This window comes from Camelus dromedarius, chromosome 31 (genome assembly GCF_036321535.1).
Source record: "Camelus dromedarius isolate mCamDro1 chromosome 31, mCamDro1.pat, whole genome shotgun sequence".
Classification (NCBI taxonomy): Eukaryota; Metazoa; Chordata; class Mammalia; order Artiodactyla; family Camelidae; genus Camelus; species Camelus dromedarius.
Window position 1 is genome coordinate 20446100 of NC_087466.1, and position 14049 is coordinate 20460148.

Below are 14049 nucleotides of genomic sequence, written 5' to 3' on the forward strand. Positions count from 1 at the left end.
GCAGCCACCAGAGCTGGAAGAGGCAGGAAGGACCCTCCCCTAGAGCCTCTGGAGGGAGCACGGCCCTGCCCACACCTTGATCTCAAACTTCTGGCCTTGGAACTGTGAGAGGACACATTTCTGTTGTTTTAAGGCACCAGTTTGTGGTCATTGGTTCCAGTGGCCTCAGGAAATGAACATGTCCACCGTCCTCGCTGAGTTCATCCCGACTAACCCATCCTATGAGGCCACCATCAGTCACACGCTACCTATACCAGGCACCACGCCAGCCCTTCATGCAGCCCCACCACGACCCCATTTCCCAGATGAGGAAAAGCGAGGCTTGGGGCAAGACAGCTCTCCCAAGATACACACAGTGGGTATGGTGCGTGGGGTTTGAACCTGTGCCTCTGTGACTCAGCCCTACACCCCCCACCCCCAACACACACACACACAGACACACACACACACACACACACACACACAACCTGGCTTCCGGGGATGGGGAACCAAGCCCAGCTCCCCAGGGAAGGACAGACGGGGCAGGGCCAGTGGAGGGCAGAGGTTCCTGCAGGTGTTGAGCACACTTCTGGGGGAAGAGGAGTGCAGGGCAGCGTGGGCGGCTGGCTGACTCGGGGTCCCAGGAACCTCTAAGGAGTGAGGGCCCCTCGGAGAGGAGCTGACTCACGGTGGCGTGCAGGGAGCACTCAGATCTGAAGGGGGTCCTCTTGACCAAGCCCCTCCCAGCCTTGCGGACAGAGACGCACGGATGCATCGGGGGCTTTGGCCTCATCATATAAGAACAAGAACAAGATCATTCCAGATGCCCTCCTGTCGTAGCTTCTGCGGTTCCTGAATTCATTTTCATGAGGGCTTCTCTGAAGATGGGCTCAGCTTGGCCACAAAGCCACCCAGAATTTCTTAGAAGTCTCCAGTTCCTCTACCTTTAAATAAGCCCATTTCCCCTCCATCCCCTCCAGGGACCCCCCCAGGAGCCTGGGAGACTTCTTAAGAACTAGCATCCACCTAGCTCCACCCCCAGCAGCCACTGGGATCCTTTCTAAAATGTAAATCAGATCTCTTTCCTCCCACCCCGAAGGAACCCCACCCCCAGCCCAGACTGGGGAAGGGCTGTGGATTGTTAGATGTGATGAGAAAATTTCCTTCCTCCGGGAGATAGACACTGAAGTGATGGGGTAAGGGTCTGGGTTTCTGCACCTACAGTTCAACACAAAAGCATTCATACTTACACACACACACACACACAACACACACACACACACACACACACACACACACACAAAGCGAATATAAAGAAACGTTAACTACAACGGAGTCTAGATGGTGGCCATACAGGTGTTCATTGTAGTCTCCTGCCAAACTTTCTGCACAACTGAAAATTCTTATATTAAAGACTTTGTATTCTTTATTAAGAATACATTTATTAAGAATAAATTGTGTCCTACCGTATTTAGAATAAAATCTAGACCTTCTGTCCTAGTTGAGAGCAAACGTTTCTAGGTGATCTGGTTCCCACGATTTTCAACCACAACCCCTCACTCACGCCGTGTACATCAGACTTTCCTGCTACATTCTGTCCTGTGTTAATCCACGCCTGCTCCTGCCTCAGGGCCTTTGCACTTGCTGGGCCCGTTCCTTGACAATCTGACCTCCAGATACTCACTAAGGTGACCCCTTCTGGTCATTCCCATCTCAGTACCATCTCTGTGGTGGGACATCCAGGCTATCCCCATGCCCACCATATCCCTCTGCAGGGCACTTATCCCTGTGTCTCCTCCACCCAGCCCTGCATAGCTCAGCATTATACCAGGCCCACAGCAGAGCCTTAGTAAATATTTCTTAACTCGAATTAAGATAGGATGCCCCATTTCAGGAACCCCATCTACCCAGCCAGGTGCCTCTGGTCACCATCTAGTCAATCTGAGAGTCTGAGGAGGTAGAGAAAGAAAAGGTTGAGCCCACCACCTCTCACCCTGGGGGGCCCTGAGATGCGGAGTGCTGCTCACCCAGCTTCCCAGTCAACCAGCATCTGGGCCCGAAGTGTTTCCCTTCTCCCAGGGCCCAGCTGAGGTCTAGGGCCAGAGCACGGTGGATTCAGAAACTGGTTCAGAGGGATCCAGGCCCTCAAGTGGTACAGCCAGAGCTCTTGTGAGACAGTCTGAGAAAGTGCAGCTCTCTGGGTCTAGAAACCTGAAACCTGCTGCAGAAATTCAGGTCCCAAAGGGAAACCAGTTTTTCAACGTACTAATAAGCAGAGTTGAAAAACGCTGCATAGAAATGAAGATGCGACCTGATCAAACCACTCCTGAACTCCACTCAGAGGACTCTGTCAGCTACACCAATTCCTTAACTGTTTAAACACATCTAAGCCAGCTTTCTTCCTCTCACAGCTAAAAGAATACTAACGGGCAACTCCTCCTCCACCACTCAGCCCTAACCTCCCCCAGTGAATCAGCGGAGTGAACAGCCACCGTAAACCACAACTGAAGGTATTCCCTCAGATGTTTCTCCCTGCCTTGGGCCTGCTTCCCCGCTGAGACACCAGAGCGTGCAGCGAATTCAAGAGTCTGCACCACTTTCTAAGCAGGGGGGCCTCACTGCTTCTCTGGGCCCTGATCTTCCTGAGCCCAGAATGGGCCTAGGGGTTGGGAAAAGCTCATTTCTAAAGGATTCCCTCATCAGTCACCTCCGCCCAGCACACAGCCCACCCCAATCCTCCACCTCTTCCAACAAACCTCTCTCTTTCTGCCTAAAATGTCCACAACAGGTCCTCTAACGACGAACCAATTTTCCCAGCCAACGGTGTGCCTTCTCCCCCTCCAGGCTGGAAAAGGAGGAGGGCGGAGCTCCGAGCCCCCAGCCCACACCCCGGCCTCCCTGGGGCAGCCGAGCCCAGAGCCCCCTGCTTCACTGAAGCAGCTGCCCTCGGCTTTTCTTCACACCCTGGACACCCAGTGACGAGGCAGCTGCGGAACCAAGAGGTCCTGGTGGAAGTGGCCTGAGTGGCCTGGACGTCTCTGCTCTCGAGGAAGTCCGGCCCGCGGAGGCGCGGGGGGTGGCGGGGCAGACTCCAGGGGTGGGGGCCGCAGTGATGGCTTACCCATTGTTTCCGGGCGTGATTCCTCCTCTTGAAATACAAGATTAACTTTTTCCGCATCGCCTGGTTTCTAAGCAGGAGGGAGACAGCCAATGGGGCAGGTCAGAACGGCAGGCTTTCAGGCATTTTGTCCCTCCCTGAACTTTGCCCCGTTACCGGTTCTCGGTGAACTGAGGAACACCCACAGCCCCCAGAGCAAGCCACGATCCGCCAGCGTGTGCCCTTCCTCTGCCCCGCATGAGGTGCCCCCACCCGCACTTAGGCTGAACACGGTCTGCAGAAAAGAGGGTTCAGTGGCGGGGAGCGGTGAAGTCTCAAGGCTTCCTGCCCTCCCCTGGAGCTGCCACCAACCCTCTGGGCACCCAGGGTCCCCTCTCCCATCAGCCACACCTGCCACGGGACCCTGGCCACAGAGAAACATCCACAGCCTTAGACCAGGAATGCGGGCGGGGAGATCACAACCCTGAGTCCCTCAGCAGCATAGGGACGGGGTCTTTAGTGAGACGGCCTTGGTGTTCCCCAGCTCCAACCAAGCCCCTGCTCTGCCCCCGGGTGATGTGACTCGGCCGGTGACGGGCTAGTGGGAGCCCCTGGGCAGAAAGCACCTGCGGGGTCTCACGCCTCAGGCTGGGAAAAACCAGAGCCCTCTCAGCATTGGGATGCTGGAGGCACTGAACCAAGGGGGCCACACACACCCCTGCGGGCTCAGAGGGTAGCGGACGCTTCCCGCAGAGATGAGGGGGTTCAAAGAGAAAAAGAGACAGAGAGGGACAGGCTGAGAGGCAGAGAAAGACATGATCAGAAGAAATGGGGACAGAGCTCCGGGGGAGGTAGAGAAGGAGACTCAGGGATAAAGAGGATGGAATACACACTCCCCCAGACCCCCCTTTCCCTGGGCCCCCCCTACAACCTCCAACACCCAGCAGAGCGCAGCAGCCAGCACCCTGGGGCCCGCGGGGGTCACAGACAGGCCCCAGGAGCCCATGAGGCCCGTGAACTCGTTTGCCCCCGTCCGGGTGTGCAGTGGGGAGGCATCCATCGACTGGCTCACATTCTCAGCCACGTCTGAAACCCTTACGAAAGTTCACAAGCCGATGACAAGGAGCCACGCCCTGTCCAGCCTCCAGAAGGCACAGTGCCCGTGGGCCACCCAGGACCCCAAGCTCAGGAAAAGGCCCTGACTGACGAGTGAAGCTTCCCCAACACACGCCTCCCAGGGGCTGAAGGGCCTGGAATCAGCCCGCCCCAGGGACCCCACAGGGAGTCAGTCTCTGCACCCACGCTCCCTGCAGACAGACACCACCACCTCCGGGGCCCAGCGCCAGGCCCAGCCACTCTCAGGGCCTGCCACCAGGCCTCATCCCAGCCGGACGAGCGTCGCCAGGCCCTGCAGGGATGTCCAGCAGAAGTCAGCATCCTCACTACCTGGCCTCAAGTCTGAAACGCTGATAAGCCTGTGTGTTCCCTCTTCATAACTGGACCCCAGCCGGGCTCAGAGCTCTGCCGGAACCGTCTGCTAACAGGACAGGGAGGCGAGCCTCTCTGGGTCGCTCTGGTCTTGCCTCCCACCGGCAGCCAGGCCTCCCACTTCGAGGCCTCACTATTTACATCAGCCTCCCTGACTCCAGTCTGGACAGGTGCTGGGGGTCCTCAGTCACACAGGCTGAGGCCAGAACCCTTCATTCCACAACAGGGTGTCTCTGAGTAAATCTCAGGAGGCCTCTCGGCCTCAAGTTTCCTTCTCCAAAAACTGGGAGCGGCAGCATCAGGATGCCATCCCCTCCGTCGCTCAGCAAACGCGCCCTGAGCCCCTGCGACGTGCTGGGCTCTGCTCTGGGCCCCAGGGACACAGAGGTGAGCAAGACAGGCAGAGTCCTGGCCCTCGTGGGGGCGACACCTGGAGGGGCCACACTGACAGTAAGAAAGATAATCCAGGGAAGCCTGGATCCAGGAACTTAAACAGGGCAGTGGGTGTGTGACGGGGGGACAGGAGGACATGGCTATTCATTTTAGATTCAGGGGTAAAGAAAAGGCTCTCAGAGGTGTCTGTGAACCGGTATCTCCAGCACCAGGAGGATTGGGCTGTGGAAAGATCCAGAGGGAGCACTCTTGACAGAGGGCACGGGGAGTGCAAAGGCCCTGAGGTGGGAACAACCTCAGAGTATTTGAAGGACACAGAAGAAGGCCCATGGGGCTGGAAAGGGTTGAGGAGGGGCGGAGGGGAGGGCAGGGGAGGGGAGGGGAGGGGAGGGGAGGGGAGGGCAGGAGAGGGGAGGGGAGGGGAGGGGAGGAGTGAGGCTGGCAGGGCCAGCTGTACAGAGCCTTGTGGGTTTGTGCACAGATGACTTGGACTTAAAAACAGACAGCTGAGAAGGCCAAGAAGCAATGACAGCCCAGACCAGTGAGCCCACCAGGCGGAGATCTCGGTCTCTAACACCATGCTCCAATAAAAGGGGCCATTTCTCCCTGGAGGAACTGCTGAGTCCAGATCTGGGGCAGGAAACAGACAAGACAAGCCCAGAACATCTTTAGGTAAAGAAGCACTAAAAAGAAAAAACAAAAACAAAAACAAAAACAAAAACGATTAAAAGGACATAGGACTCAATCTGAAAGAGTTTCCAATGGCCAAAGCTAGAACAATTTGAGGGGCAAAATAAATAACCCTAGTCCTAGATTACAACCCAAAGAATAAAACAAATATTATTCCACAAGTCCACACGGATATAAATAAATGATTGACTAAATAAATAAATGACAGAGGAGGGACAAATGTTCCTTACAGAATTCCAATTAAGAAACGTAGAAGGAACGAGGGAAACCGAAAATAACGATTAGACACCACAGCGCTAGTTGCTGCAGGCAAGACCCTTGCATGAATGTTAAATTAGTTGGCAAAACTTTGAGGAGAGACAGGAAATTTGCATAGCCTCAAAGCATTTCCCCCAAATATTTATTAATCATTGTGGCAGTTTCAACTTGCATCCACAAATTCTTTGATACTCCCCTCCTCTTGACAGTGGGCTGGATGGGGACTTGCTTCTAAAGCACAGGGTCGGGGGGAAAGACAGCAACTCGGCGGAGGAGAAACACAGCTGACACCTCCCTGGGCAAGGGGGCGAGGTCAACACGACCTGCAGTGACATTAGGGGTGTCAGGCACCCCCTCACCTCTGTGGGCCTCTTCCCCTAGATCACCAGCCCAGCCTCCTCCCGAGAAAACATCGGACAAGCCCAGATTGTGGGACATTCTGCAAAATCCCTGACCGGTCCTCTTCAAGGGGGCCAGGGTCAGGAAACTCAAGGGAAGACTGAGAATTTGTCACAGATGCAAAGGCAAAGTGCAAAGCAGGAAACTGGGTCAGATCTTGGACCAGGAAATGGACATTAGCGGGAACACTGGGAAAATCCAAACAAAGTCTGCAGCTTAGCTAATAATAATACTATCTGTGTTGTACTGCTGTCACTTTCTTAGTGTCGACAGATGTACATCACGTACGTAAGATGTTTGCATTAGGGGACCATGGGTGGAGGGCATATGGAAATTCTCAGTAAGGTCTGTGGGTTCCATATCCACAGATACAGAGGCCAAATGGACTCTGACATTTACATTTATATAAGGGACTGGAGCGCCGAGGATTTTGGTATCTGCAAGTTTCCCGCAACCAATCCCACTTGGACTCCAGGGGATGACTGTACTACCTTGGCAACTCTTCTGTAAATCTATCTATTTTAAAATACTTAAAAGAAAAACAGAGAGAGAGTGAGAGAGAGAGAGACAAGACCTATGTCGAAATGCCATGGTGAGGTCAAAAACAATTTACTTTAGAGCTTGCAGGGGGCTTGGTGTATGTTACGAATTAAAATGTGTCCTCGCCCCCCCAAAAGATGTTGGGGTCCTGATGCCCAGCAGCTTAGAACGTGGCCTTATCTGGAAATCGGGTCTTCACAGAGGTCTCCAAGTTAGCGTAAGGGGGGTGGGGAGGGTAGAGCTCAGTGGTAGAGAGCACATTCACATGCAGGAGATCCTGGGTTCAATCCCCAGGACCTCCATTAAATACACAAACAAATAAATAAACTAAATCTCCCCTCCCCCAAAAAGGTAGCATGAGGTCATTCGGGTGGCCCTAATCCCACATGACTGGCATCCCTCTAAAAAGGAGAGATTTGGACTTGGAGGAAGACACACGGGGGGGCGGTGAGCAAACACCCGCGCTGGCAGAGGCTGGAAGGGTCCTCTCCTAGTGCCTTCAAGAGATCAAAGCCCTGCCGACACCTTGATCCCTGACTTCTGGCCGCTGGAACTGCAAGAGGACGAACTGCTGCTGTTTTCAGCCACCCTGTGTACAGCGATCTGCTCTGGCACCCGAGGAAACTAACCCAGCCTCCGACCGTCTTCACCAAGCAGCAGTGCCACGGCCTCAAGCCGAAGGGGCCTCAGTGAGGACAAAGGCTCGTGAGGGCAGAGGGGACGCACGCAGACACTCTGTTCCCTGCAGCTACTGGAAGGCATGAATTCTCCCCGGCTGCTCCAGGTTTCCTTCCAAAGCAAGCACCGGGCCTGGCACCCAGAGGCATCCGCTTACTGCCAAAGAGGACAAATGTCAAGTCCACAGGTTGCAAACAGGCGCAGTCCACCGAGCAGGGCCAGCTCGTGAGGGTGTTGTGTTTGGACTGCAGTGTTTTCTAAAAAAATCTGAATTTGTTGCCAGTATCGAAAACCAGAGGCTGCTGCTGTTGCAAAAAAAAAAGCTGAATTTAAAGCTTCTCTTAAAAAAAACAGGCAGCCTGGCCACACGCCCTCACGGCCACAGGCTGGGAACTGAGGCCTGACTGTCCCTCTAAAAGGGTGACGAGCTCACCGCTCACCCCAGTCCCCACCATTCCCTACTGCCTCCCACAGCATGTTCCCGCCCCAGAGGCCAGCATCCGGGTCTGCAATCCCCGGACATCTGGCTTGGGGTGTCCACTTGTTCCACATTCTTCTGACAAACATTCTTTTCAGTGTTTATTTTGTCCCAAGAAGTGTTTTGGTACTGCAGATGCAAACAGCTTACTGCAGACAAATCTTTTCTACTGAGATTTCGTCCGGCAAAAATAAGGAACACAGTTCCTCTCAGAGGGCTCTTGAAGGGCCGACAGACCGGTAAGGCGATGAGTTCGCCGGTGGAGATATTTATGGGGTGCAAAGTATATCTACAGCCTTTTGGGGAAGTCAGGGTTTTAAAAAGCATGTCCTGTAAAGAAATACAGGCCTCGTCAGCTGACACTGGACTAGAAGGAGAAACGGGAACTAGGAAGGAATAAAAAGGAGACGGAAAGTCTGTGGACATTTGAGGAGAGTCTAGCCAGGCCCTGAGTGGAACTGGCCCTGGGGCTTTTGGGATTCTGAAAAAGGAAAGCAAGGGTCAATCCGGGGAGGCTTCCTGGAGGAGGAGAGGTTTACGCTGAGGCCGGGGAGAAGCAGAGGAATAGAGTAGGCAGAGGGAAATGAGAGCACTGGGTTTCAGGGGAGTAAGGGTGATGGTGAATGCGGAGGTGATAAGAAGGGGCATTCAGGGAGAGCCAGACCCCCGACTATGGGGAAGGAGTAAGATGGGGGCAGCCCTTGCAGAGCCCTGCACACCTCGGGAAAAGCCTGTCAGACTAGAGTGACTGATGGTCTGAAACCTGCTTCCTGGGGGCCAAGCACTTTTCCCACACAAAATAACATTCCAAGGAGACCAACTTACTGACAGAGTGACAAGACCTGCCCAGGGTCACTGGGCTAGCGAGGGCACAGCCTGGACTGGAGACCCAGGAGAGGAAAACAGCATGGGTGTGCAGATCGGGCTGGCCTAGGGGTTTGGCTGTGTGGCCCTCGGGAAGTTACTTAACATCTCTGACCCTCCAGAGCAAGACCACAAGGACCTATTAACAGTCACCTGGGCCCCCGAGCACCGTTTCCACCTACACAGCCCCAGGGAATCAGCCAACCCCCAAACGAGGAAGGAGGAGGGGAGAAATCAGACTGCAAGACAAGCAAACCGGGAGGGAGAGACACCAGGAGCCAGCTGGCTTCCAGGCCCTGAGGGTAGGCGAGAACAAGGCCCTAACACCAGGTGCAGGGGTGGCCACAGAACACACAGGAGCTGCAACTGTCACCATGGCATCAACCCACGCCCTTTCACTGCGTCATATGTGGGCTCCTCAACTCCCTGAATTCAGTCCAGAGCTCTCCTGGCAGGTCCTGCCTGCAGAGGGCAGGGCCAGCCCTCCCACAGAGCCCTTATTTATGCCACTCTCGGGTTGCCCTCGGGCCCCTCTGCTTCCCAACGCCTGAGAGGTCGGAGGAGTGACTCCCGCAGCCTGGGGGCAAAGACCCTACAGCCCCACTCCAGGAGCATCTGTGGCTGCCCCCACATCCCCCAAACGTCTCCCGAAGAGGCAGGTGGCAGAGGGACAGCAGTCGAGGTGGGTACAGGTGACTTCAACACGTCCGAAATTGCCAGTGCTGCAGGAAGCCAAGCGTGAAATTAACTTTAACTCGGCGGCCCCGGCGTGCAGACACAGAGAAATTAAAGTGACAGGGCAAGGTCCTTGGGGAGGGGATAACCTTCCACCTGGCAGCAATTACAGCCACGGGAGGGAGGGAGGGAGGGAGGCAAGGAGGCAGGGAGGAGGCCCGGCCAGGGCGAGCAGTGACGCTCTGCACCCCAAGAAGCAGGACGCCCTACCCCAGCCCCAGCCTGGTCCGTCTTACTGTCCTTATCAGGCTGTCACTAGATCACAGATATTTTTATTTATTATCTGTCTGCACCCCCAGAATGTCGGGCCTCCCACTGCTGTCTCCCCAGGGCCCAGAACAGTGCCTAAGCACAGAGCAGGTGCTCGTAAATGTTTGTTGAATGAATGAATGAATGATGAGGGGTAACTCTCTGGGTCTCTGCTGATAAAGTAAGAAGAACAGAAATCACAGAACACTTCCTGTGTGCCTGACTGCGAGCTCCACACTTCAAAGACAGTAACTCATTGAATCTTTAGCAACCCTCGGAGAAGGGAGCTATTGTTATTGTCTTCTCACAGATGGGGCAATTGAGGCACTAAGAGTAAGCGACCAGCCATGCTTGTGGCCCTCAACCTGCCCCTGCTCCCAAATCCAATCACATCACCTCCCAGCATAAACCTCATTGCTGACCTCCCTTCACACAGATAATAAAATCCTAACTCCTCACCAGCCCTGGGTGATCAGACTAGCACCTTCCTCTCCCTCACCTACCCCCTCGGGGCATGCCGGCCTTCTCTGTGATCCTGCCAGCTCAGTCCAGCCCCAAGGCCTTTGCACTGCCTGTTCCACCTGCCTGGGACGTCTACCTGCAAGCTGCTGCTCAGTCCCTGAATGTTCCCTCAACTGTCAGGTCCTGCCCTGATCCCCAGGCTAAAGTCACCCCTTACTTTCTCTCCTATCACCCTGTGGACCTTCTTTATAGCATTTCTTAATGTAAGTAACTGCACTGATTTAATGATGACCACACTGAAATTAAAAGTACAGAAGTGATTATGATCTTAGTGGAAAACGATGAGAAAAAAGTAAAATTCTAAGAACAAATCAGGTCGAATAACTTGCTTGACAGACACATTATCCTAACATAAAACTGGCCACTCATTATGGAAGAAATCTAACATTACTCATCTCTGTGTTTTAAACTTAAATATGTTCATCTGTGATTTAGAATTGGAACAAATTTCACCAGGCAGTTACCTGCTTAGCCAAAATGTATTATTCTAGCAGGCCAGAGCCATCCTCTGATGAAGATTATGGGACATAGAAATAGGGCACTGGTTTCAGTAAGTTTATGGTTTTATTCTGTTTAAGCATGGATGTAGCCGTTAACTTACTAGCTAGTTCAATTTGTATGACTACCTCCTTCCTTTGTTGTGTGGCTGTTTTTAGAACCTGAAATCATCCACATTATTCAGCTTAAAATATTACTCCTTGTAGTGGAAAAAAAAAAAACTTAGGTAAAATTTTCAGTATAATAATTTGCTATCAAAAATTGTTCTGTCGAGACATAGAAAACAAACTTCTGGTTACCATGGGGGAAAGAGGGTGGGAAGGGATAAATCGGGAGTTTCAGGAGTTCAAGATGTGCAGATACTAACTATTCTATATAAAATAGATAAACGACAAGGTCCTACTGTACAGCACAGGAAACTATATTCAACACCTCGTAGAGACCTACAACGAAAAAGAATACGAAAACAAATATGCGTACATTTATGACCGAAACGTGATGCTGGACCCCAGAAACTGACACAACATTGCAAACTGACTATGCTTCCATAAAAAAGAAAAAAAATTGTGTCAAAAAGGGAAAATACAACTGGGTCTATCAAAGCATCAAGAGCTTAAGACAGCTCTCCGACCACAGCCCTTTTTCCGAGTTGCGATTTTCTTGTTTACTTAACTCATGTGTTTTCTGTCTCCACTGCTGGATAAAACCTGAGGGAAAGTGTGGGTCTTCGCTGTGTACACAGCTAAGCCCCCAGGTCCTAGAACAGCGCCTGGCACACAGTGAGTGTGGAATAAATGTGTGCCAAAGGAATGAATGGTCTCCAGCAGGGCTGCCCAGATGCAAATACCCCGCCCTCATCCCGAGCCAGCTGTGGCAGGCCCTAGAGGCCCCCCTGCCCTCGCCCAACCTCCATCTAAGGCTCCCCCACCACCTGCAGTGGCCCCAGGGCAAGGCAAGTCCCAGGAAGCTTATAAAGACCGACGATGGCCTGATTGGAAAATAAATTGTGTAAAGTCGAGAGGGATCTGGTATCTGAGCAATGAACACACTCTCAAGGCCAGACAAAGGCACAGGCCTCATCGGACACGGGAATCCCAACACTGCACAGGGCCCCAGCGCAGGACACTCTGAAGCCCCTGCCAGCCACAGGCTGAGCGACAGCCGCAGCCTCGGCAGGCCAAGGACCTCGCCGGCAACAAGGGGTGTTCTGGGTTGCTCTGCAGTCACTGGAAGCTGGCCGTGCTGATCTCCAGGGCCTGCACCAGCCACATGAGTCCAGAAATTATAATAGAAGGACCTCTCCAACAATGAGTCCAGCACCAGCGGATACCTGAAAACCACTGAGAGGTCTGCTTGCTTCCAGGGACGGGGAGCTCACTGCGGCACGTCCACCCTGCAATTCCACCCCAGGGAAGCTTGGACAATCAGACCAAACTGGACTGCCCGCTGGACCACTAAGCCCGGCGCTTCTGAGGTCACACAAAAATGCCTGCACCTGCTCACAGTGACGGCACCTAGGATGGTTCAGAGACTGTGATCCCCAGGGGTCCGCCTCTGACCCGACAGCCCCAGAGTGCTCACAGACGTGCGCCTCGGGGGTCAAGACCCTTTTTACATTTTGGGTTCCTGGATAACAACATGAGGTAACATCCTCTCCTCAGCCAAGGAGGCTATACTCCCATTAATGCATCCCAAGAAAAAGCCAGCCTGCTTCCGGCAGCTGCCCTGCCGACTCCCCCCTCCCAGCATGAACATGTGAAGTCACTGGCCTCCAGGACAGTCCCGGTGCTCCCCCTACACCAGCCCGGCCCCCACCCACTCTGTGTGGCAATTCACCGAAGTCTTTTTGCTTCTAGCATCCATCTGGGAAAAGGCCCCGTCACTAAGATACAGCATATTGGCCACTGCAAAGCCTCTGGGTCTGAATTAGAGCTCCCAGCTGCTCTATGCTGGGCTGGGTCACAGACAGGCCCGAGTGCCGACCACAGGATAGTCCCAAATATGCTGACATCAGAGCCCAGACCAAGGGCCCCTGCTGCTCCATGGCCACCCCCCATCATCCTGAGCCCACCCCTCTCCAGCCAGCACCAGCTTCCACCAGGATTCGCAGCCTCCACCTCCGTCTCGCCAGAGCTGCACAAGCCTCCTTGCCCACCCTCCCCACCCCAAGGTCCGTTTCCACAAGCTTCAGGGGGCCGCTCCATCTGGCCCTTCCCACCCTAGGCCCTACCTGGCCCAGAACTCTTGCCCAAACCGCCCCCTTCTGTCCCCTCCTCCAGCACCTGGCCCTGGCTGGGAGCTCCGATGGAAACTGAGAACCCACACCCCACCCCGGGCCTCGGAGGCCCGGCAGGCTGTCCCCCCACCCCTCCGAGTGTCCGCCTGGCTGCCCGCAAGTACTCACATTTTGATGTTCTCATGATACTGCCGAGTGTCGGAGGGCTGGTTGTACAGTGGCTGCAGAGGAAGAGAGAGGAAAGCTCATGAGAGCCTGGCCTGGGCTGTGGGCAGCTGGGGCGGGCCAGGGAGGGCCGGCCACTGCCCTGCTGCAGAGCCCCGTGCCTGGAGCTCCAGCCCTGGGCCATCTCAGCTGCGGCGCCCAAGGCCCCGGCACCAGGGAGCCATCCACTGGTGTGAGAACCAGCTGCCGGCAGGCACGAAACGGAACATGGGGACCCAGCCCGCAGCCCCGGCCAGGAACAGGCTGTAACCCTCTGGGCACAGCTGTGGGCACCCTGACCCCCAACCAAGGCTGCCGCGGCTGCTCTGCAGGACATCGGGCAGGGCTGGCCCGAGCGCCCAGGGACAAGCACACACGCGGCAGGGGAGCCGAGATCAACAATGGTCTCGGACAGGGAAAACCGCCAAGCCACAGTGAGATGCCACGTCACCACCACTGACCGGCAGAAGACAGAACGGCCAAATAATGCGGGGCGTTGGTGAAGACGTGGGGGGACAGGAAGGCCCGCACATGGCCAAAGAAAACGTATACAGGGACACACACTCTGGAGACGTTAAAGAAGGCAGATGTGTGTGCCCGCCACCCCCTTTCCCTCTGGCAGATGCCCGAGAGACGTCCGGGCAAGAACGTCAGAAAGCCCGCCCTGTCGGTAACAGCGACGCACGGGAAGCTGGGTGTCCACTGTCAGAAAGAGGGACCAGGAAGTCAGGCCTTGATTAC

General features: G+C 54.5%; 1 protein-coding gene across 24 annotated transcripts in view; it reads right to left on the reverse strand.

Annotated features, from left to right (window-relative positions):
• The window catches only part of NCOR2 (nuclear receptor corepressor 2), a 214963-nt gene that overhangs the window by 97309 nt on the left and 103605 nt on the right, over positions 1-14049 (reverse strand). For all 24 annotated transcript variants that reach the window (XM_031442513.2, XM_031442507.2, XM_031442506.2 and 21 more), the window contains 2 exons: positions 13273-13325; positions 3101-3167 (listed from right to left, as the gene is read on the reverse strand). In XM_031442513.2, coding sequence (XP_031298373.1) covers positions 3101-3167; positions 13273-13325 — 120 coding nt within the window. The remainder of the gene's footprint in view (positions 1-3100; positions 3168-13272; positions 13326-14049) is intronic.